Source organism: Adiantum capillus-veneris, chromosome 9 (assembly GCF_014529385.1).
Source record: "Adiantum capillus-veneris isolate H3 chromosome 9, ASM1452938v2, whole genome shotgun sequence".
Taxonomy (NCBI): domain Eukaryota; kingdom Viridiplantae; phylum Streptophyta; class Polypodiopsida; order Polypodiales; family Pteridaceae; genus Adiantum; species Adiantum capillus-veneris.
Window position 1 is genome coordinate 80,464,525 of NC_140939.1, and position 25,860 is coordinate 80,490,384.

Consider the following 25,860-nt stretch of genomic DNA (forward strand, 5'->3'; position numbering starts at 1 on the left):
ACGCGTTTCATGTAGATGAAACCCCGAAACCCCGAAACCTATGAAATGTTTTGCCGAAACGCATGAAACGGACAGGCATTTTTAATGAAATGTTTAAAAGTGGGGTTTTTTTTCCAGAAACCCAACGCTGCCCGTAGCATCAGTTATGATTCATGGAAACTAGTGGCTGTGTTTTAACTTTCATCAATACTGAACATCTCTTTGATCGTGCTCTCTTGAAGTCGCTTCTAAGCAGTGAGCACTCAGTAGTGGGCACGTCTCTCTCTCTCTCTCTTGTGGACATTAAAGTCTAGAACATCTCTTTGATCGTGCTCTCTTGAAGTCGCTTCTAAGCAGTGAGCACTCAGTAGTGCGCACGTCTCTCTCTCTCTCTCTCTCTCTCTCTCTCTCTGTGGACATTAAAGTCTAGAGTCATGTGTGCTACATTGTATACATATTTATCATATTTTATTAATATATAATTTAATGTCGTTTATGAAACTTGTTTCATGTTTTTGACACTATGAAACGAAATGTTTCAAAACCTCGAAACCCCGAAACGACCGAAACCACGAAACGTTTCAAGTCACACTGGAATGAGGACATAATGTACCAAGTAAAAGAAAGGGTGTAATTCAATCTAGTACATCACCTTTTTGTTCACCAATACATCTAGTTTTGAAGAAAGATGGATGATGGAGAATGTGGATTGACTATAGGGCGCTCAACAAAATCACCATCAAGAACAAGTTTCCAATACGTAGGATTAATGATATACATCACAAACATGGTTCCTCGTGTTTTAGCAGAATCATTTTGAAAAGTGACTATTATTAGATTAGGATCGTTGTTGGAGATGTATACAAGACCGCGTTCAAGACATCCTTTGGATTGTACGAATATTTGGTGATGCCGTACAGATGGCTTGTGGGCACCTTTAACGAGGGCACCTTTGACGACATCATTGTACTGTCCAAGAATGAAGAACATAGAAAACAACTCTTACAGGTTTTTAAGGCACTGCGAAAGCACAAATTGGTGATCAACGGGAGGAAGAGCGAGTTCTTCTTGCCAGAGATGCACTTTTTGGGACACATTGTCTCAGCAAAGGGTGTATAGATGACCCAGGTCAAGGTAGAGACCATTCGGAATTGGCCAGATTTAAAAAATGTGCATGAACCTCGAAGCTTTTTGGTTTGTGCTCGTATTACTGGCGGCTCACTAGAAGATTTGCGGAGAGTGTTTTGCCTTTGCCTACCTTGACTCAGAAAGGTGTTTTCCTTCCACTTGGAAATCCTAAAAAATTGCAGCATTCAAGAGACTCAAAGAGAAGCTAATGATTGGTCTTGTTTTGATATTGCCAAATTTACGAAAGAGTTTGAGGTTTAGTGTTATGCTTGTGGTAGCAGTCTGGGTGTCAGCTTAATACAGGAGGGCCGTGTCATAGCTTATGAGAGTAGAATATTCTCAAGACTTGAGGTGGTGACAGAAATCTACGAGGAGGAGAGCGATACACACTCTTATTCAGTGCGGATACTACTTGCTTGGCAGATTTCACAATGTTTTTAGATCATCAAAGTTTGAGATATTTCTTGTCCTAGAAGCAGCGTTTGAATAAGCAAATCACATGGGTGAACATTTTGTCTCGATTCTGTTATCAGATTGTTCATGGTACGGGAAAGAAGAATTTGATGGTAGATGCGTTGCAGAGAGCCATATGCAAAGGCTTGCTTGAGAGTTGAAGCAATAACACTATTGTGCCGATATTGAAGGCTAAGGATCCTATGTGCTATACTCCCTAGTAACCATCGCATTGGCCATCATGAAAGGGCGCACATTTGCTAAGCTTTATGGTTTTGTGATTTTACGTTTCTGTGATTGAGCATGGGCTTAGTCGTTGGGCACATAGAGAGGGTATTCGAGCACATGAAGAGATTGGATTTAGAATAGGATTCTCTGCGCTTTGATCATATACTTGCACTTTGAGCTATCATTCAGGAAGCTCGAGTACATAGAATTGTATCTATTGCAATTTGTTGCTTTGTGGAGTGCGATTGATGCATAAATTGTATGATTTGGCTGTTTTGAGTGAGATTACGTGGCATATCTTGGCACTGTATAAGAAGATGACAAGTAGAGTGTGTGCGTTGGAGGGGCTCTTAGAGTTGGTTTACTACACCGTTGATTGTTGAGTTGAAGCAAGAATGTGTGCTCTCTCGTACTCTTTTGACATTGCCCTTGACACGAAATGATACCTCAAAACCAAAACTTTGCTCGAGATTGAAAGGGATATTTAACAATCCAATTGCTAGGGGGAGGGAAAAATGGTGGGATTAAGGGCTCCTATCTCATAGTCTACCCTTTCTAAGGCAATTGCTTTACCATTTGGATTGGTGTGCTCTTGTGATTTGATGCAGGAAAGTTACACCGATAAATTGGATGTTGTGGCCTCTTGTCGACAAAGTTCATAGACTACTAACATATGAGCACTCTTAGTTCACTCATGAACACATAGCTCACAATGTCTAGTGAGTTCATATTTAGTCAACATAGGTATACACTCACAAAATTTGCAATGCACATGAACAGTCAGTTCACCCTTGAAACACTTTTCATAATGTTAAGTTCACATTCACTTGACATGCAACTTACTAGAGCCGCAACAATAGCCATGACGTGCACATTTTACTCCTAGTTCACAAACCCATTTCGACCATAGAGAATCGAGATACCCCTCATTGGCTCCTTGTAAAGTGAACTATTGATCCCTTATGGGTAGGACCGTGTTATTTATACCCATGAGGGACCCCTTCCCATTGCCCAAACATGGACATAGGCCATGTGTGAGTTCCGAAGTTTGAAAACTATTGTCGCCAATGCAACCCGCTTAAACTCTCGCCTGTGACAGTACAAGCTTGCAAGCTATGACGTCTGTTGAAGCCCCCAAAGCCAAGAAGACCTCTGCTTAATTCTCTTTTTGCAAAGAACCCAGAGAGCTAACCAAAGCTCGCCTTAAAGATGCTGGGCAATCTGTAGCGGCCCCTGTTATGGCCAAAGCCCTGAGCGAGCTATGGCGATCTTTTTCTGATGAAGAGAAGCAGAGATATAAGAACCTTTCTGCTCCCTGCGTCTCAGGCGTGGCTCCCCCCCTACCTTCTGGCAGTGGCGGGCTTGAGGCTCTAGCTCCCAAAGCAAACAATGCTCGCATGAAGAAATCCCGTGTTGAGGGAAGTCCCGATGGAAATGGAGACAAGGAGTGTGCAACACCAAGCTTCTCTTCGCAAGTGGAGGTGATTGAGCCTGCGAATGTTGAGGTTGAGGAACAATGCATGGCAATAGATGAAGCTGAAGATGCCCACGGCAATGAGAAAGATGATGGTAATGGATTGGCAGAGTGGGGAACTGGCCTTCCCTCTTGCGAGAGTGGAACGAATCATTAAGCTAGACAAGGATATTCGTGTGGTTGCACAGTCGAAGCAAGCAGTTTGATTGTGCATGTTTCATAGCTATTCCTTGAGCATCTAACGGTGGCTGCCCATGCCTTTGCGCATAAGAAAAAGCACAAAACAATAAAAATTGAGGATGTAAAGAATGCTGTCAAAAGTGAACCACACATTGATGAATTCCTTGCAAAGGTCCTCAATGATGTGCTGTATACATTAGGGTAAGGAGGACGACTAAGATAGCAGTGGTGGTGCAGATGCTGCCTGATGAGAATGTGAACTCGAAGGAGCACTTCAATAAGAAGCCAAAGACAGTGAAGAAGCCGTTGCTTGCTTCACCAACTGGAACAAGAAAGATAGCGGATTTCTTCTTGGCTTCAAACCAAAGCAAGGTTAGCAATTTAAATGCAGAATGAATTCCTCTTTGTGTAACATGTAGGGATAATTTCTATTAGCTGCCCGAAATCTTTTGGTTTATAAGGATGGAGCAACGAATTCAGAGGCAAAATTGTAACTTGCTTAGCATTGGACATTGCTTTACTATAGTTCTATTTGCTGTATTTGGGAATGTGCTCACTCCTTCTCCCATCATTCACCTCATGCCCGCATGCACTTCAACTTTTTTCAGTTCATGGGCTAGTCAAGTGATCTATATCGATGCTTTGATTTGATTTGATTTGTGTCCCTGTTGATATCATAGTTACAAGGAGACTTGGCCTATTGGATCACAAACTTCGTTTTTTAAGTCCCCCGTTTCTTGGTTTTGTTTTGTTGTTTCTTTTGGGAGTTTCTATGTTGCTAAATTGGCTTTATTTGACAGGAAAATAATTCTAAATAAATTATTGAATTTATAAGTGAGGGTTTTCTCGCTCGGAACACCAAGAAAAATAATTCTAAATAAATTATTGGAATTTTAAGAGGGTTTTTCTCACTAGAGACATCCGAGTACAGAGTATCCCTAGTGCATCATTCAAAGTAATGACGGGACACTGGAAACAACTCGAGAGGCCCGCTACTGCTGCTCGCCCCCCCCCCCCCCCCCCCTTTGCTGTTGCGCCATCGCTCTCCTTCCCCCCCCTCCCTCCCCCCGCTGCCCCTCCGCTGCCCCCCCACCCCCTTCAGCCCCTGTGCACTGCCTCTCAACCCACCCGCTGCCCCCCCCTATCTGCGCGCGCTGCCCCATTAGCTGCCGCAGCCCGCTGCCCCCCCCTGTCTGCGCGCTGCCCCTTAGCTGCCGCAGCCCGCTGCCCTCCTCTCGCTCTGCCTTCCCCGTTCCATCCCCCCCGCTCGCTGCTGCATGTGCACCCGCACATTGCACGACTGCCCTCTTCGCCCTCACTGTCTCCTCATCACCCCCCCCCCCCATCCTCTTCGCCCTGAAGGCCCTCTGCACCTGGCTCGGCAGCACTTTCTCTTCGGAAAAGTGCCTGGCTGACTTGTTTGCAGGTTTCTTCTTCGCCGCCCGCTTCTTCGACTCAGCAGTAGACACAGATGGAGGCTCCAGCTTCACCTCAGAGGGACTCGCCTGAAGCCCCCTCGCCCGACCCCGTTGAGCCCACCATTCGACTTGCTCTTACGCCGGCAGAGCAAGCGAGCCTTGCCACAGAGGTAGAACGCTTGCAGGCGACTTCTGTCATCTGCAAGGTTCTCGGCACTCGTCCCAGCAGAGGAGAGCTGCGAGACCTTCTCCAGGCCCTCCTCCTCGCAGAGGTGGGCAAGACCTTGGATGTCCAGATTCTCGGACGGGGGTACTACCAGATTTAGCTAAGTTGTATAAATAGAAACCTAGCGCTAGCCTTTTCTTGCAGAAGAGGCAGCAGGGAACAGTGCACCTTCTCAGCAAGACCCCCCCCCCCCCCTAGGCAGGAGACTTAGCGTGTTCAGCCAAGGACAGGCAGCGTTTTTCTCCATTGAAGATCAGCCCCAACGTTTTGCATTGTAGACCAATCCGACGACAACAAGATATAGCAGAAGCCTAGCATTTTTTGCAGAAGCACATAATTCAGCCCTAGCGTTTTTGGTTTGCAGATCAACCTCAGCGTTTTTGTAGATCTTCGCGACAGAATCAGCCCTAAACTCAGCGTTTTCAGTTTTCAGCAGTCAGATTCCGCAGTAGAACCCCCGAACCACGCAGACCTCACCTTCCCGCACCAGATCCTCGCCGCACGGTCAGATCCCGCGAAGTTTGCAGATTCAGCCCGGAAAACGCAGATTTCAGCATCTGCGTTTTCAGCGCGTCCTCGTCGCATCGTTGCCATCGACATCGTCACCGACACATAGTCAGAATTCAGCAGATAAAGATTTGCAGATTTCAGCCGTTAGCATTTTCAGATTTCAGCCCGTCTCGTCGTCGTCCTCATCGTCGGCAAGTCCAAGCATTGTAGAGATTTGTGCAATCAATAGTAGACCACTCTCGCCATAGAGAGTGGGACCTTCGGAGGAGGGTTTTGAGAACATTCTGGTGTCGTATTCTTCTCTCTCTATCTCTCAGTCTCAGCACCTTCGTTCACAGTGTTCATCACTTTGTTTGTGTCCATCGCACTCTCTCACTAAAGGAACGGAAGGCTCTCCCTTCCGCAAGTAAAAGGAACCCTTGAGCACAGTTCAGAGCACTCATCTTGAGCAAAGTTTAACATTCATTCCGCTGCACCTTATATTGGTATCAAGGCTTTGGCAGTGTTCTGTATCACTCAAGGAAAGAACCACAAGAACCACATAATATTTTTTGCTTGTTTAGGTCGCATGTAATCCAAGATTTCTTGGGCTTGTCGATTCCTATTCTTGTTTTTGAAGAGTGACAGGAAACCCAAGAAAGAAGGGCTTGTCCAGCCTCCCCTTGTGCCTCTTTTCATGCATTGAGAGCGGACCGTGCACTTAGCGGCTGGCCAATCGACGTGAGGTGGGAAAAAGCAACCTTGGTGTGAGCGCAAGGCCGCCAAGGGGTGCGCCCGCGGAAAAGAGCAGAACTCGGGTGAAGAGAAGGTCCTTCTCTAACACAAATTGCAAGCGAAAGAAGAACCGCAAGGCCCTCAAGAACCCCAAGAACCAAGACCCCCAAGAACCCAAAGTTTCTCGTGAACTTAAGAACCCACGATTTCAGTGGATGGTCATCACTCGAAGCGGAATGGATACTTCGCTTGGAGGTAATGAGCTTGAGAGAGGTGAAGAAGAATTTTCCCCACCAGGAGGTTTTTCCGACCCTCCCTCTCTCCCATCTACGACAAGGTTTGCACTAACTCCTATGGAGGCTTTCGACAATAGGATGATGAACAAGGAGTTAGAACGCAAAGCAAGAAAGGCAGAAAGAATGGTAGCCATAGATCGTGAATCCGCAGAAAGAAGGGCAGCCATAGAGCGTGAGAACGAGCAAGCAGGCTTGGAAAGACGAGCATAATTTGATCGCGAGAACAAAGCAAGAAAAGAAATGAACGACCGACACATGAAAGAGACGTTGCGACTCTTTTCTCAAGTTCAAGCACAGATGCAAGAGATTCGGGAAAAGGAGACTCTCTCAGTCTCTTCTTCTCTCAAGCATTACACATAGGATTTGCATGACAATGGCAAGCATGATGATTTGCATGATAAAGATGTGATTTCTCACGAGCATGATGATTTGCATGAAGATGATGTGATTGTTCACAAGGATGATGTGTTACTTGATACTTTCTCTAGTGAAGCTAACCTCACTGCAAATTCGATCAATCACGAAGAACCGATCTTGGCTCTCGAGTCGAGGTCTACAGAACCCCCACAGGAAGATTCGATCAAACACGACAAACCGATCTTGGCTCTCAAGCCTAGGATCAAAGAACCCTCACAGGAAGTACTATGTGTTCGCATGATTCGTCAGCACACATTGTTCGAGTGTTTCATTCTTGATCGTTTCCTATATTTTTAGTCAACGTCTGTATGTGATCCCTTTTTCTAGGCATGACATATGGTACGTTAAGCACGTTTCACTCATGAATGAGCACAGATGTATGCGGATTATTCATGAAAAGCTGAACAGTATCATTCAAGGAAGTCACATTTCATGTCTCTTCCTTGGCACTACACAGTCGTAGAAAGAGCACAAGAAAGATTGAGCATCAAGCATAGGCATTTCCATTGTGAATTGCCACAGTTGATTGATTTAGATCAGAAAGACAAGATTCGATCTCATTGTTTGCGTGTATGTGGTGAATGGTTTGACACTCTGTCTATTCGTTCATCTACATTGCATGCACAGTCTTTGCGAAAGACGAGATTTTTTCCATTCACTTTACATGGAATAGATATGTTCATGTTTTTGTGTTGGAAGTGGTTGTAAGAATTTTCAGCCTCAGAGATTCTTGAAGTAGGTAGACACATGACTCTAGACGAAGTGGAAGCATTGAAGATGACTTTGTGTCGCTTTTGGCGCGGCCCAAAGAAGAAGACTTTGCAGACCTTTATGAAATTCAAGTATCGCACGACCACACATCAGAGTGGGCCGGCGAAGAGTCCTTTCGAGGATTCCGGATGCTATTGGCGATCTCCCTCGACGCCATACAATTCGGTACCAGTACCTCACTTTGAAAAGGAGGGGATGTCACGTGACACATCCAACCCTATGTGTTCGTTGACAAGCTACAGCATGACAAGGGTTCAGTCACTCAAGTCAGATTAGAATAGGAAGTGATCTGGCACTTTTGTGAGTCTGTTCGCAGACTGTGCATGTCTAGACACTTAAATAGATGCATATCCTCTGGTTGCACATAACATGATCATCAGATTACAGTCTTAATGTCACAAGGCGGGCACCACGTGCCAATAGAAAAGAACAGACTGAACAAACTTTTAGCACTTCAATAACAACTGAATTGAAAGAGAGAGAGACGACATGCGACACGGAGTGGCGGAATTCCACCCCAGAAAGTATTGGCCCCAAACCTTGGCGCCCCTTTCGGTATTTCTTTATATTATTGCCGATTCACAAAGTACAACAGCAGAGGAGCACCTGCTTTGCAATCTGCGCGCTAAAAAGTGCCAGAGAGGGCCCCCAAGGCTCATATTTAAAGGCCCAAAGCCTAAAAGCATCAAATATGAAAAGCTGACCCCAAAAAATCACTTTCCTAAAATTTCGGGATTTCCCTAAAAATCCGCCGCGAATTCCGGGACGTCCGTACAGGTGCCACATCATCATATTTTGATGTGCAAAGTCTTTTGAGTGTGTTTTGCTTCATTTTTAACGCCTTTATGTCACTTGGGGCCCCATCGGACGGGGTCCCCATAAGTTGGCAGGACTTCTTCTTCTGTTGCTTGTTCTTCTTAGGGTTTCTAGAATTAGGGTTAGGGTTTCCATAATTAGGGTTTCCAAAATTAGGGTTTCAACAGTTAGGGTTTTATGCAAAAATTAGGGTTAGGGTTTTGCTCTCGGGCACCCACATCATTTGTAAATTGGCTCCATTCTTTAGGCTTTGACACGTCAGTAGTTTGTTACATCTCCCCTTCTTGAAAGAGAGTAATCGTCCGCGATTACAGCATATCTGCAAAACAACTCAAGTCAGCTCAAAAATTTCCGAGGGTCATTCCGAGGGACAATCAGTTTGCTCTTTTTATTAAGGAGTTAGCTTCTCCTTTCTGCTCTTTTGATCAAGGAGTTAGTTGCTCCTATCGACTATTTTGATCAAGGAGTTAGCTTCTCCTTTCGTCCAGATCGGAACTCTTGATATTCCGGCGTAGTAAAATTAGCCATCACACCCAGACCGTACTGATCTTCCACGGGTGTCTTGATGCACTAAAATTACATATCCAGGCAATCTCATCCAATTAGGAATATTCAGTGGTTGGAACATCACAATGCAACACAAATGCTCACATATGCATGTTACAAGACATAGAAACACAAAGCCGCCGATGAACACCCCCCCCCCCGCAAATAACCATCCAGGTCCAGGCCATGAGCTGTTCAACGACTCCCTCATCACTCCTCTCGCAAATAACCTAAAAAGGTCCGGGCCATGAGATATAGAGGCCTTTTACAACCAAACGCCTCCCAGACCGTAGCCTGCGTCGTTTGGAGGTGCTGAGAGTAACCACTGCTCAAACTTCTTTATACTCCTCCCGCATAACCATCCAGGTCCGGGCCATGAGTAACAACAGTACTCCCCCCGTAAATAACCACAAGGGTCCGGGCCATGAGTAAAACAAAAACAGCACTTTTCAATCATTCAATACTCCCCCCGCAAATAACCACAAGGGTCCGGGCCATGAGTATGAACAAGCATTCTCAAACATCATTTCTCACTTCTCCACCAGGGAGTAAAATCACCAATAATTGAAACCAGTATCAAACCAGAGTCAAACAATTCAAATCGGCACCAAAACAGGTTCAAAACAGATACCATCCATTTCAAACAAATTCCAAACAGGATAACCAAACAAGATCAAACAGAACTCAAACTTAAAAAGCAATCTCGACATCAGTCGAGCTCGAAAAGTCGACTGACTTTCCATCTTGAAACTTGCACCAAAAATTAGGGTTAGGTTCCTTCCATGAGGTCGTAGCCGAGCACAGCATGGTCCGTCAGCTCTTGGACAAACAGTGTTGCTTTGGCGGCGATGGTAGTCCCAAGATAGCAATCGCATTAAACCTCCAAGGTCATCTGCTCGTGAAGAGACATCTACTGAGAGATGTCGAGAAATTTCAAGTTATAATCTGCTAGGGTTTCCATGACAGGCATCTCAGGATACCCCACTCTGCCAGAAGTTGCACTCCAAAGGAAGATGTCAGAAACCATATAACTTCGGGCAAAGATTTTCTTGAAAGCTTGCCAAGTCCTTGGAAGTGTGCGGCTTGGTAGCTATAGACATCAACATCTGAACGGCATTGCTTCTGAGAAAAACAATGACTCGAAATAAATCTGGGATCCTTCTTTTGCAAGTGATCTTAATGGCTTATGCCCTGTAAGACATGAGCCGTGAAGACGGGAGCGCCCCCGATGCGCGATGAAGTAAGGGTGGGAGTGGCTAATAAGTCCGGGTTGGTTGGAGGGCCAAGATATCTCACATAAAAATCCAATAGCTTTGTCTGCTCCTTTGTAGGACCGGTATGCTTTCAGAAAAGCACACGCCTGATGCTCTGATACCACTGTCACAAGGCGGGTACCACGTGCCAATAGAAAAGAATAGACTGAACAAACTTTTAGCACTTCAATAACAACTGAATTGAAAGAGAGAGAGACGACACGCAACACGGAGTGGCGGAATTCCACCCCAAAAAGTATTGGCCCCAAACCTTGGCGCCCCTTTCGGTATTTCTTTATATTACTGCGGATTCACAAAGTACAACAGCCGAGGAGCACCTGCTCTGCAATCTGCGCGCTAAAAAGTGCCAAAGAGGGCCCCCAAGGCTCATATTTAAAGGCCCAAAGCCTAAAAGCATCAAATATGAAAAGCTGACCCCAAAAAATCACTTTCTTAAAATTTTGGGATTTCCCTAAAAATCCGCCGCAAATTCCGGGACGTCCGTACAGGTGCCACATCATCATATTTTGATGTGCAAAGTCTTTTGAGTGTGTTTTGCTTTATTTTTAATGCCTTATGTCACTTGGGGCCCCATTGGACGGAGTCCCCATAAGTTGGCAGGACTTCTTCTTCTGTTGCTTGTTCTTCTTAGGGTTTCTAGGGTTAGGGTTTTTGTAATTAGGGTTTGCAGGTTTTAGGGTTAGGGTTTCCAAAATTAGGGTTTCAACAGTTAGGGTTTTTGGCAGAAATTAGGGTTAGGGTTCTGCTCTCGGGCACCCACATCATCTGTAAATTGGCTCCATTCTTTAGGCTTTGACACGTCAGCAGTTTGTTACACTTAACCCATCAGTAACATTTTTATAGTGCATAGACCTATTTTCCCTATTTTTGACATTTTTCACTTACTACTTTTTAATGACTTTTGTCGGAAAGTAGGTAGGGCAATTTTGCTAAGTTGTATAAATAGAAACCTAGCGCTAGCACTTTCTTGCAGAAGAGGCAGCAGGGACATGACAGCCAACAATGCACCTTCTCAGCAAGACCCCCCCCCCCGGGGCAGGAGACATAGCGTTTTCAGCCTAGGACAGCCAGCGTTTTTCTCCATTGCAGATCAGCCCCAACGTTTTGCATTGTAGACCAACCCAGCGACAGCAAGACACAATAGAAGCCTAGCGTTTTTGCAGAAGCACATAATTCAGCCCTAGCGTTTTTGGTTTGCAGATCAACCTCAGCGTTTTTGCAGATCTTCGCGCAGAATCAGCCCTAGACTCAGCGTTTTCAGTTATCAGAAGTCAGACTCCGCAGTAGAACCCCCGAACCTCGCAGATCTCACCTTCCCGCACCAGATCCTCGCCGCACGGTCAAATCCCGCGAAGTTTGCAGATTCAGCCCGGAAAACGCAGATTTCAGCATCTGCGTTTTCAGTGCGTCGTCGTCGCATCGTCGCCATCGACATCATCACCGACATAGAGTCAGAATTCAGCAGATAAAGATTTGCAGATTTCAGCCCGTCTCGTCGTCGTCCTCATCGTCGGCAAGTCCAAGCATTGTAGAGATTTGTGCAATCAATAGTAGACCACTCTCGCCATAGAGAGTGGGGCCTTCGGAGGAGGGTTTTGACAACATCCTGGTGTCGTATTCTTCTCTCTCTATCTCTCAGTCTCAGCACCTTTGTTCACAGTGTTCCATCACTTTGTTTGTGTCCATTGCAAGCATTGTAGAGATTTGTGCAATCAATAGTAGACCACTCTTGCCATAGAGAGTTGGGCCTTCGGAGGAGGGTTTTGACAACATTCTGGTGTCATATTCTTCTCTCTCTATCTCTTAGTCTCAACACCTTCGTTCACAGTGTTCATCACTTTGTTTGCGTCCATTGCACTCTCTCACTAAAGGAACGGAAGGCTCTCCCTTGCGTAAGTAAAAGGAATTCTTGAGCACAGTTCGGAGCACTCATCTTGAGCAAAGTTCAACATTCATTCCGCTGCACCTTACATTGTTTTTAACTTATAAGGTTTTTTTGAGTTTTTGGACATATTCAAACTATTAATAAATACGCCGGCCGCCCACTTAATAAGTGGGCAACCATCTAATAAATAAGGCAGCAGATCAGCAAACGTTTTTTTTCTTTCTTTTTCTGCAAAATATTGGAAAAAAAAAACAACAGTCTCGATCTCCACGCGAGCAGCCTGCGCTCAGCTATTCGTGCCGTGGCCAGGAGCTATAAAAGCATCACATGCCCTCACTTAGAGGTGGAGTGTAAGGTGCAGCGGAAGTGAATGTTGAACTTTGCTTAAGATGAGTGCTCCGAATTGTGCTCAAGGTTCATTTTTCTTACGGCAGGGAGAGCCTTCCGATCCTTTAGTGAGAGAGTGCAATGGACACAAACAAAGTGAATAGACACTGTGAATGAAGGTCCTGAGATTGAGAGATAGAGAGAGAAGAATACGACACCAGAATGTTGTCAAACCCTCCTCCGAAGGCCCCACTCTCAATGGCGAGAGTGGTCTACTATTGATTGCACAAATCTCTACAATACCTTGGGCTTGCCGACGATGTCGACGACGATGAGGATGGGGCTGAAATCTGAAAATGCTAAGGGCTGGAATCTGCAAATCTTGTATCTGTTGAATTCTGACTCTATGTGGGCGACGATGTCGATGATGACGGTACGACGACGACGCGTTGAAAACGCAGATGCTGAAATCTGCGTTTTCCGGGCTGAAACTGCAAACTTTGATGGATCCCACCGTGCGGCGAGGGACTTCTTCGGGAAAGTGAGATCTGCGAGGTTCGGGACTTGTTCTGATGAAATTGGTCTTGAAATTTATGATAATTGACTATGAGTGTGACCAATAATATCATGATACATCAGGATATGACATATACCGTTTATTCTCGTGGTATGGGACACTAGAATATATAGTATGTGGATGACGACAAACCTAAGTAGATTTATTTGTTCAAGTTACGACTTTTATTTTGTTACATGATATTTTTGACACATAATTTTAACGTTTGTTTTTTACAAGTAATGTTTTGCAGATTCTTAACTTAGCAGCAGCTAAGGACAATTGCTTTTCTAATTGGGAGGTATGTAATGGAGATACCAAAATATAAATTTATTGAAGCTGATAGGTGGAAAAGCTATGGACTATGCAAAAGGATAGCAAGCGTATCGATATTTTGTTATTATTAAAGTGATCTTTATGAGCTATTGCCATTTTATGTCCAGGTAGACAGTTTGTATTCGTTTTGAGCATTCAAGAAATCTATAAACAAATATGTGCAAGAGAAAAATGTTGACTCGGTTACTGATTGCTGAAAACTGAAAATGCCAAGTCTAATGGGGATTCCGTCGTGAAGATCTGCAAAAACGTTGAAGTGCCTTGCAGATGCAAAAACGCTAGGGCTGGTTTCTGTCTTCTGCTACTGTGGGGGGATCTGCTAACGCTAGGGCTGATCTGTTGTCTACTGTCGCCGTGAATCTGCAAGTGCAAAAACGCTGGCTGATCTGATGCAAAAACACTAGACCTTCTGCAATGTTGAAAACGCTAGAGTTGTCGGGGGGTCGGTCTTGCTGAGAAGTTGCCTATTGAGCAAGGTGCTCCTGCTGCCTCTTCTGCCAGAAAGTGTTAGCTTTGGTTTGCTTATATATTATCTTAGCAAAATTGCCCTACCTAGTTCCCAACAAAAGTTGCAGATGCAAAAATGCTAGGGCTGGTTTCTGTCTTCTGCTACTGTGGGGGGATCTACTGACGTTAGGGCTGATCTGTTGTCTACTGTCGCCGTGAATCTGCAAGTGCAAAAACGCTGGCTGATCTGATGCAAAAACACTAGGCCTTCTGCAATGTTGAAAGACTAGAGTTGTCGCGGGGTCGGTCTTGCTGAGAAGTTGCCTGTTGAGCAAGGTGCTCCTGCTGCCTCTTCTGCCAGAAAGTGCTAGCTTTGGTTTGCTTATATATTATCTTAGCAAAATTGCCCTACCTAGTTCCCAACAAAAGTCACTTAAAAATAATAAGTGAAAAATGTCAAAAATAGGGAAAATAGGTTTAATGCACTGGAAAATTCCCTTGATGGATTCTGATGGGAATGCTGATGATCATGCTGTGTGCAACCGGAGGATATGTATCTACTCTATGTGACTGGTCATGCACGGTCTGCGAACAGACTCACAAAAGTGCCAGATCACTTCCTATTCTAGACTAACTTGACTGAACTGAACCCTGGTCATGCTGTAGCTTGTCCACGGACACATAGGGTTGGATGTGTCACGTGACATGGAGGTCAGTTTTTGCAAGGAGAAGATGCTGCAGCAAATTTCAGCCGCAAAGAAGACGTTGCGGGTGATGCCCATGGCTGCCCCAAGTGTACCAAGGTCCAAATGTCGCCAAGACCCAGTGCGCGAGTTTCCTCGCGAAGAAGTGCCTACGGAGCGTGTTTCCATCGTGACAAGCTGCTGTTTTTCTCTGCTTTCAGCTCATAAATGTCGTAAATGGGGCTGATTTACAAGAAGGAACCCAAGAATACACCTCTTTTGTGTGTAGGATTGGAAGAGAGGATTTTCTATGTAGAGATCTCTTCCAGGGAATTGCTTTTCGAAACCGAGTTGCGTTTCGAGCGTCTAGACTTTGAAGGTAACAATTTTCATGTTATGATCTCTAAGTATTTGTTTGCAGGTATACTTCCTCTTAGTGAGGGAATAGGAGCAGAGGAAGGTATGTGCCTTTGCAGGAGAAAAGCGCTCTGAGGAATTAGAGCCAAAATCATTCCAAGGGTTTCGTACCCTAGTTTGGGAAGTAGATCCACGGATCGGAGATAGATAGTCTCTCAAGTTGTGATCCGGAAGTTGGGATTCCCAAGTAAGGACTCCGTGTTCGAGAAAGCAGAGTTGTTCTGCGGGAAGAGGACTCTGGAAATAGAGTTGGAAAAGAGAGTTGCAGGGATGCCATGCCTTGAGTTTGGAAGGTGAGATCCAGAGGGGAGAACCTTGATTCTCGAGGATTTGGAATAAGGAACGGAAGTTCCTTGGAATAGGGTTTTGCCCTAGGAATAGGAAGCCGAGGCTCCCGGGAACCATTAAGTCATATTCTAGAACGAACGTGGTAATACGTTCGGTTCAAGTGCTTGTATAGACTTCTCCTCAGTAATAAAGATACTATTATGGGGGGGGACTAGCCCATCTTCTGGTCCCCAGTATTGTGTCGATCTCTTCTCTCTCTATCTCTCCCTCTCTCTCTCTCTCTCTCTCTCTATATATATATATATATATATATATATATATATATATATATATATATATATATAGATATATATATATATATATATATATAGATATATATATATCTATTTCTCTCTATATCCTCTGGCTTCAGTATTAAGTGATAAATTCTATTTATTTGGATATATTTTATGTTATTATGTGCTTTTGTTTGTGACAGTTTCAAATGTTTATAGACAATGTACCTATGTAAAGCCATTTTGAAACCGGTCTAGTGAAATGAGAAAGCCATTTTTGTCTCTGATGACCTTGCCGATCTAGTTTCCATTTTGCGTTTCAGGTGACTATGGTTGATATTTCAAAGACATATCGGTGGATGCATTTTTTCCAATTCTTTTCAATTATTACATAGTGTTTGTATGTTGCTTTTCTGGAAGTTCTATGACAAATGTTTGCATCTTGCTTTTTTGGAAGTTTCATGACAATGATGGAATTCTTAGTCAAGCATGTCAAGATTCAACATTTGCTCGGTGCTCTTAGGTGGAATCACTTTCATTTTGTGTGATCTATTTGAGGATTTCTTGTAAGCAGAAGTCTTGGATTGTAAAGCTGTCACAAAGTGATGATGTGGCATGACGTACGGATTTTCGGATTTTGAGGGGACCGTTGACGTGGCACAATGTATGGATTTTCCCAAATTGCGCCGTGATTTGCGTTGGCAGCTTTTGGCGCTAGAGAATCGGGATTGCTGCTTTTGGACTAGCAGCTTTTCTATATGGGAAGGCTATCTCATGTGGACAACGATGTTGTGTGTTACATAGCCATTGAGGGAAAAAGTCATGATAGAGTGCCACTGTCCGTCTTTTTCGGGTCACCGCCTAATAGATACCACCTCGAAAGGTGTGGAGCGTTACTTCTACTGGCCGAGACTCAAAAAGGACGTGGACGAGTTGCTTTGCAGTTGTTTAGTGTGCCGAAAGGTCAAGTTTGACAGGCATAAGATACCAGGGCCTTTACCCATACCTTCTCGACTATAAGAAAGCATAGCAATGGACTTTATTTTTTATCTACCCATGACTCAGAGTGGGCATGATGGCATACAATCATCGACAGATTTAGTAAGCAGGCTCACTTCATTCCGGTAAAGAAGACAGTTAAGCCTGATCCTTTGGCAAAACTGTTTTGTCTCGCAGATTTGCTGAATACATGGTGTGTGTGAGTCCATCGTTTCAAAGAGAGATCTCCATTTCACTAGTTTGTTTTGGAGGGAAATCTGGGAAAACATTGGCACGCGATTGGAGTTCTCGTCCTCATTTCACTCATAGTAACAAACGGGCAATCTGAGATAGCCATTTTAGTCATTTTGGATTTATTGAAGTCTTATATTTTGAATCAAAAGACTCAATGGGAAAAGTATTTGTCCTTGGTGGAGTTTGCCTACAACAACACAGTTCATTCGTCGACGGGGAAGGTACCATTTGAGGTAATCGAGGGTGCTAAGAAGGAACCACCGTTTCTAAGCACCAAAGATAAGAATTTTGAAGTAGATCTCTGATCAATACACTAGAGATCTGGACATTGCTTTTGCCAAGGTGCACGAGGCTGTTGAGAAGTCCCAAGCACGGCATAAGAAGGCAGCAGACAAGCATTGATGCGACTTGCAACTGAAGAAGAATGATTGGGTGCTTTTACGTTTTGAGAAGGCATGCCTAAGGAAACAAAAGGGTAAGGAGTGGCTTTTTCCAAAGTTGAGTATGCCATACTATGGCCCTTTCCAGATACAAGAAAAGATCAATGATGTTTCCTTCAGATTGAAGTTGCCAGATACTTGGAAGATTCACAATGCATTTCATGTGAGTCTGTTGAAACCTTTCAAAGATGAGGTGCTAGTGGACAGGGAGCTTGAGGAGCAACCTGAAGTAAGTTCAAGAACTATCTGACATTTGATTCGAAGTGGATGGAGGAGGACCTAGCAGATACTCCTTAGATATTGGAATTTTACCTTGATGCTTTCAGGCTAGCTTCGACTATTCCGAGAGTTCCCGGAGATCAGCGGGTTGAATCTTGTGCAGGCAAGAGTGCACAAGAGGGGAGTTACTCCGCTCCTTTGTCACAGATTACCTAGATGGAATAAAGTCACTGACTTCCTTTGGATTTCAAGGATATTGATGGGGCTGACAATATTTTGCTGTATGACTTTATGAAAGAAGTACTCCGAATTGAATTTTTTTGAAATGAATCTGTTATATGTGCTCTCTCATGTGAGTAGTATTTGAGTGCATGTTTGAAAGACGAAATGACTACAACATTTTGGTCTTGTACCCCGGAGAGATGAGATAGACGTGATAGTAACAAGATTTAGTCAATCAAGACATTCGCGAGAGATTGAGCACATGACACATACAAGGAAGTGCAAGGAGTGTGAAAGCTGTGCAAGGAGAGCGTGCTTGGCTGCACTTTGTCCTGTTGTTAGGTGCAAGGGCTTGAAGTAAGGCGAAGAGGTGTTCTGCTTTCGTGGCGGCTGGGAATTGCTGTGGACAGAACTGTCCTTGCATTGGACGTCAGTTACTTAGGAGCTGGAGTGATATGAGACATGTGGGGACTATAGGTCCTTCCGTTTTTTAACACAGGATTACATGAATCCTTTAGTAACCCCCCCAAAAATATTTGAATGGGGCTTACATTGGTCATGGTACACCAAAGCATAGTGACCCTGGGTAGGTTAAAAAGTCCCCATTTTCACAAAATTTGATGTTTCAAATATGGCACCCAGTGCTCGGGAAAAGTGTGCCTCAGCTTAGCCTTGAGCTGGTTGGAAAATCAAAACAACAGGTTGAAGGGAGGGTGAGAAGCAGAAACTTTGCTTGAAACATTTAAGAAAATAGAGCTGAATTGCAAAAAAGTTTGGTTAGCTTGGAAAATTTCCTCTTTGGATCTACCATAAAGGTATGTTTGTGAACTTGATTTTTCTGGAAAACTGATGGCGCCTAATCTGATTCTCCTTAACGTGGGGGTTTTATCCTCGCATTTCTATTCTTTCAACTCTACACTTTAATGCTGAGCAGTGCTGGGCCTCAATGTCGCGGACTCGCATGACAATCACATTGATGTTGCCATGAGCCAAGTTCCAAGGTCCCAAGGCCCTAAGTCTCTTTTCTCATTTATTGCTCTTGTCTCTGTCCGTCTGGTTGCAACCTCCATTGCTAGTCCCTCAAGAGGTTCGAAGCGATATGGGGAGAGAGAGAGAGAGAGAGAGAGAGAGAGAGAGAGAGAGAGAGAGAGAGAGAGAGAGAGAGAGAGAGAGAGAGAGAGAGAGAGAGAGAGAGAGAGAGGCATAATGCCACGTAATCTGGCCACTTGTAAGTGTGAAGAATAGTGGGGATCGAGCCCAACGCCGAAGGAAGGCAAATCGGCGTGCCTCCGCTGCTCGAGATGTACTTGAGGGTGAATCCCACTGCCAAATCAGGGTATGAATGATGTCCAGCCAAATGGCAGTGAGGGTATCCTGAAGGAGCTGTGGAGCCGCACTTAGAATGTGGAGACAATGAGCTCTCCAAACATTCCATAGTGTAATACTAGTGATGACTGAAAAAACTTCATCACGTGTCTGAGAATCCCCCTGCCAAGCAATCTGTGGTAGCATAGCCAAAGTACCTCACCGATAACCAGTCGATGTGAGTATAAAGGCTGGATTTGTGTCTGAGCCCTCGTAGAAAAGATGGGGGCTGGGCATCGGCATCAACCATGAGACAGATCCCCAAGTAAGAAATCCATGCTGAACACCTGCTCTGCTAAGTAGAAAGCAAACTGCAAGCCACAGTACATGGGAAGCTAAGCATGACCAAAGACAGTGTGCAGGTGACTCAAGTAGTCGCAAAGGACAGCGAGTACATAACGGATCATGACCCATAGTAGCTAGCCAAGTCCTCCTCGGTGGTTTCTCCTCCACTCATCACACCGACCACCATGAGATTGTTCTAGTCGAGTTGTCACTATAGTGGCTCTCCTCCTTACATTCAGCTTGTACACCCCACATGATAGGCTATTTTGGCATCCGCTGGGGATTATATTGTACTCAGTAATATACAGCCCTGACTTTTTCCAAAGAGAGAGAGAGAGAGAGAGAGAGAGAGAGAGAGAGAGAGAGAGAGAGAGAGAGAGAGAGAGAGAGAGAGAGAGAGAGAGAGAGAGAGAGAGTGGGTCCCATGAGTCCTCCCATTTTTTAACACAAGATTACATGAATCCTTCATTAACTCCCCAAAAAAGAGTTTGAATGGGGCCCACATTGGTCATGATTCACTGTGCGCTCTTTGCCGCACTGTCGAAGCAAGGGACTTGCCGATACACCGTGTACGAGCCGCAGACGGCTCCAAGCACACAACTAGTTTAACTAGTAAGCTCAAAGAGGGCAATGGTGTGTCACTCACCGCCTTATGCTCCTGTCGTAGAGGATTCCTCGCCGCGAAGAAGAGGGAGACGCCGCTACGCCGCGCTCAACCGCCTCGCCGCCGTCGTGCCGCCGCAACGCTCGATCGCACACACACTCTCACACTCTCTCTCTCTCTCTCACACGCACACACACAAGGAGATGGTGAAGGAGAAGGTGGAGATGGAGCAAGAGCAGCTTCTATTGCACAATGAGAGAATGACTCAATTTTAGGTTTAATTGGCTTTTATGTGAGCTCACCCCATTCACACTTGGGCGCCCATGCTTAGCCAACTAACCCTAGCATGTTCGTGTTAGAGTGCGCCTCTCATCGGCGATCACTCTACCTTTCTTTATTGGACCGACAAGCCCGGTGCCTGACTCTACTTAAATAAATAATACGGTTACAGTGTCCGTTGTAGGCGATAGGGTGCCCGTGAGCCACGAGGGTTAACATTGCCCCCCTTCCTGATGTAGATTCCGTCCTCGGAAGCTATTGAGTTGAAGCTTGGTATGTCCATGTTGTAGATCATCTAGATTTGAATCTGCAAGGCAAAGTCACTGTTTTAGCAAGCGGAATTATATTGCCATAAATCATGAGGGGAATGTGAAGTACATGTGGAAATGAGTAAATGCAAGATTTATGAAATGTTAGACTGCCATTAAGGACAAATAAATTGCACTTTGAGTAAATTAATTAATCAAGAGTTTTGAGGTTATGGGTGAGTCTATCAATTAGTTAGCTATGACTAAGGTTAAAACAACTACTCTAGTACTAGCTAAGCTAAGAAGATTATCTAAATGCAAGATTCCCTAATTATGCTTTTCAGCTTTGATTAGCCAACTCGCTCTCACAACTGCAAACAAAAGCTTGAAATGTTAATTGTAAGCTCAATGGAAGTCTTTTTATTTTTATTATTATTATTATTATTTTTTAATACTTTTTTACTTTGGGTCACAATCATGTGACGTGTGTGCTTATTTTGTATGTCCGGGGTTTTTTGCTTCTCAAGGAAAAGCGCCCACACTGGGAACCTCTAGGGCTCTAGTACCATAGACATATACATGTGAGTGAAGTACCAATTCAAGCCAGGATTTCTCTTCCCCAGCGAAAGATTTTTCATTTGTGGCACTTATGTTTTTTTTTTTTTTGCTTTTCCATTTCCTTGGTATTCGCACTAGTGTTTTTTTGTTGTTTGAGTGAGCAAGCCTTTCTCTGCCTAAAACATTCCTAAGGTCTCAAATACTCGGATAATTTTATTAGCTAGGCCTAGTGGTCAAGTAAATGAGTTAACCTAAAGTCACGGTCTCCTAATCTCCAGGCTCATCCATAAGATTAAACTGGAGTTCAATCAACTTAAGCAAAGACAAATTTATACATCTATAATGGCAGATAACAATCATAACTATTGCACTCAAACAAAGAATGAAAAATCATTATTAGCAATTACACATATCCACCAACATGAATCATGGAAAGTAGTACACCTGGAGGTATGGAGTGGCTCATTTCGTTGAAGCAGATGTCCTCAGCCATGTGGATGGAGATCCATATAAGTCCTACCTAACACATCCAAAAACAGGCACTATACCTCTAGGAGGCATGTCAGTGTGAAAAATTAAAACTCCTAAAAAACAAACTCAAAACACAATCTAGACCCCTAACCTACCTATCTGTCACCCCTTTTAGAATCAAGGAAAGAGGATATTATATAAACCGGGTGGCCACCCTAGGCTAGGCCTCTATCCTCATCATCTAGATAAATAAAATCGTTGTCCGTGAGGCCATAGTCTTCCTCGGTCTCTATTAGTTCCTCTTCATCATCCTCTTGTGCAAGCATGCTAATCAAGAACCTCGCGATGCGTGGATACTCATCTTGTGCAAAAGAATAAGCATGTGCCATTGGAGACACATTCGCTACTGGGTAGGGATCACTAGTTAGCCATAGACGTATCAGCCATTCTAACTCCTCAAAATTTCTCTCACATGCAAGGCTCTCTATCAAATCCCATTCGCAAGAAAGTATAGGGTAGCATACGTAGAACACTTGAGGAAAAGACAAAGGGTACCTTTCATCAAAAATAGAAGTGCATGCCTCTGGTGAAGTAGCCATTTCTGACAAGACAGATAGATTTGGTTAGGCCTTTAAAACATAAGAGTTGTTTTTGTGTGTTGCTTGAATTGACACGGTGAATTTGGACTTATATGTAAGATCTGATAGGGTGCTCTCTCGTTGCTAGTCGCTCTTGCTCTTTACTATTTTTGTTTTTTGTGAGTATAAGGCTATATATATACATTCCCTAAGATTGGAATTGAGAGGTCAGGGAGGAAGGTTGAGAGGGAGCGAGTGAATGATTGATGTTAGCAAACACCCCCCCTTCCTTGGGTAGATCATACCTTTTGGAAATGAGGTCGTCACCTTTTGAAACCAATTGTTCCAAGTTGTTATGGGTGAAGGTTTTAACCAATAGTTTTCGACCGCCCTATGCGTTTCATCTAGTTGCAAGGGTGGTAAGGTACTCTCCCATGATTTTATTTGCAACGTTGTTGTAGGTGGTGAACTTACCCCGTGAGGTGCAAACTCTTTCGTGCTTGTATGGATATGTACAGTGGTAGGTGGAGGTTGTGTCGAAGCTTCTATTTGCGTATAGGAACTACATGAAGAGCAAGAAGCTTCATTTGATTCCCCTGTTTCTGAGCTAGGTAGAACAAATCGTTCTTTCTTTGGTACCCAAACTAGCTCTAGATCGGGTGTGTAACATTCCATGATTTTTTCCTTTCCGCGATTTTCAATTTGTTTTGGAGCCACAGGATTGGGTTTACATGGGCCAGGTGACAGGTAAGAGTACACTTTACGTTTGGGCACCCAGATTTGATCATTTCCTTCATAGTATCCTTGGGCTTCCAATAGTCGTTTAGGAATCCAACGCAGCGTTTCTTTACATTTCTTGGAGTGAGTGGGACGGTTCTTACTAGGTTTCCGTTTTTTTGCATCAACCATGCTCACTACAGAGGCTTTAGGGACCCACTTGTATGTTTTCTATGTTATATTAGGATGGTTCTTGTGTGTCAAGCTTTCTTTCAACTACATCAGTTGAAGCTCTAGAGAGTTGGGCTATGGGGACGTATGGTTCAACCTCCTGGACATGCAATGTCTTCGGTTTTATTTCCTTAGGCAATATCTCAGGGACTATGGCTTGAGTGGTAGGGCTAAGAGTTGGTTTTTGCGTTGTAACACCCCCAGTCTCCCAATCAATAGTGCATTTGGTGGCTATCATCCACGTGCGGCCTAGGTTTATATTACCCTCCATAGTTCCATTAGGCATGACCAAAAAGTTTTGAGCTACAATCCCATTGTCATAACTGACAGAAGTGTGCTAGATTCCAAAAACCGTAGTTTTTTTCTTGTTGACACCCTTGACTTGGATAATACTCTCAGATAGAGGTGGCTTCCCTAACTGACACCACACCCCATAGGATAGCAGATTATATTTAGCACCCGTGTCCAATAAGGCGTTATATAGGACTTTTCCATAGGCACTATTTAACTCAATAGGGTATCATAGAGGTGTGTCAGAGTCTAACCCATCCTCTTCGATTTCCACGTGGAATGCATTTGTGACTCCAAGGTTAGCCTCTCGTTTTTGTCTTATACGTTGTTGTCGCTCCTTAGCCTCAGCTTGAGCTTGTATCTTGTTTAACTCGGTTTGTGCTTTGGCGGCCTTCTTTTGATGAATGGCCCGTAGTTCTTCTTGGCTTAAAGGATCATAATATCTTTTGAATTTACTCCCATTGAGGAATCCAATGGTTTCAACTCCATCAAGAGTTTCCACACGAAGGGTACCTTGTGGGGTAATTTCACATACTCTATATGGTCCTTTACCAGCATATTTCAACTTTTTCTTCTCTTTACGTACTCCATACATAAGGACTTTATCACCAACTTTGATGTCCTTGTCCTTCACATGGCGATCAAACCACTTCTTTCTCCTATCCTTTTCCACAAGAGCATTTTGCACAGCCAACTGTCTCTCTTCGTCTAGTTTTTCTAAGATATACAAACGCTCGGTTAAGGGGTTACCATTCCATCCTTCTTGCGAAGCTACCCTAAGACTAGGAATGACAAACTCCCAAGGCATAACCGCTTCTTGGCCGTATACCATTTTGAATGGCGTACAATTAATAGCCACTTTATAAGCAGTACGATAAGCCCATAGAGCAGATGTCAACTTCAAATCCCAATCAGTGCGATGAGCTTCTACCGTCTTGGTTAAAATAGAGATTAGAGTCTTGTTGGTGCTCTCGGCTTGTCCATTAGCTTGCGGGTAATAAGGTGTAGACTTATGGTGGGATATCATAAAGGTCGTGGTAAGCTCTCTTATTACCTCATTTATAAAATGGGTACCATTATCACTACCAATTTCAAAAGGGCAACCAAATCTTGTGATAATGTTCTCAAAAAGAAACTTAGCTGTTGTCCTTGCGTCAGCTTTTTGTGAAGCCTTAGCTTCAGCCCACTTTGTTACATAGTCCGTAGCAACTAGAATATATCGAGATTGAGTGTTGCGAGCTGCGGGACTAATTGGACCTACAAAGTCTAAGCCCCATTTTTCAAATGGTTGGGTTACTTTAATAGGATGTAAGGGCATTCTGTCTTTGCGCTGTGTGGTCTTGTAACGTTGGCACTCATCACACCCTTTTGTAGAAAGTGATGCATCCTTAAATAAAGTTGGCCACCAATAGCCTGATTGCAACACTTTCTAGCAGTCAGGTCTCCTGAAAAATGCCCTCCTGCTATGCCCATATGTGCTTCTTGCAAGATATACAAATATTCATCCTCGCGGGCACAACGCCTAAGAATATCATCCTTGCCTAATCTATACAGAGTTCCGGCAATCAAACAATAGGGTTCACATTCTTTTACTAGCCTTCGAGCGATATCCTTACGAAGTTCCTTGGGTGGAAAACCATTAACTAAAAAGTTAACAATGTTCTCACTCCATTCAGGCATAGTCTCAACTATGAATAGGGAAGTATCGGGTAATTCATCATCAACTCCTGTATGCGAGACAAATGATCAGCCATGACGTGCCTTTTACCGGGTCTCACTACAATCGTGAAATCAAACTCCAGAAGAATTAACAACCATCGTGTGATTCTTCCTGTGGAGCATGGCTTGTTTACCAGATACAGCAACGCTTGATGGTCCACATAAAATACAAACTTGTTTGCCAGAAGGTAGTAGCGAAATTTCTTTACTGCATAAACCATTGCCAAACCTTCTCGCTCTGTAGTGGTGTAGTTCCTTTCAACATCGTTCAATTGACGGCTTGCAAAGCTAATGGGATAGTCCAATTTATGTTCTCCTGGTTGAGTGAGAACACACCCAATAGCAAAGTTTGATGCATCAATACGCACATGGAAAATGACATCCCAGTTAGGTGTCCTTAAAATCGGAGCACTTGCTAGTGTTTTCTTCAATTGTTCATAGGCCTGGTCACACTCTTCAGTCCATTTAAATTCAATGAGAAGCTTGTACAAAGGACGTGCTATCTCAGCGAAAAATAAAATAAACCGTCGATAATAACCCACGTGTCCCATGAACCTTTGAACTCCCTTGTAATTGGTTGGTGGTGGTAACTCTAGAATCACTTTAATTTTGCTCTCATCGGTTGAGATACCATTCTTGGATACTATATGCCCTAAAATAACTCCATGCTTGACCCAAAATTGGCATTTGAACGGGTTCAATGAGATACGATATAACCTACACTTTTCAAACACCTTCCGTAAACATGATAGATCT

General features: G+C 43.9%; 1 protein-coding gene and 1 pseudogene across 4 annotated transcripts in view; both read left to right on the top strand.

The window, feature by feature from the left end:
• The window catches only part of LOC147450717 (uncharacterized), a 108,403-nt gene that overhangs the window by 69,161 nt on the left and 13,382 nt on the right, over positions 1–25,860 (top strand). For 3 of the 4 annotated variants that reach the window (XM_086520785.1, XM_086520788.1, XM_086520787.1), the window contains one exon: positions 13,452–13,499. The exons of the other annotated variant lie outside the window; for it this stretch is intronic. In XM_086520785.1, the coding sequence (XP_086376911.1) occupies positions 13,452–13,499 (48 nt within the window). The remainder of the gene's footprint in view (positions 1–13,451; positions 13,500–25,860) is intronic. 4 annotated transcript variants of the gene reach the window in all.
• Positions 2,904–3,905, top strand: LOC147450718 (uncharacterized; annotated as a pseudogene).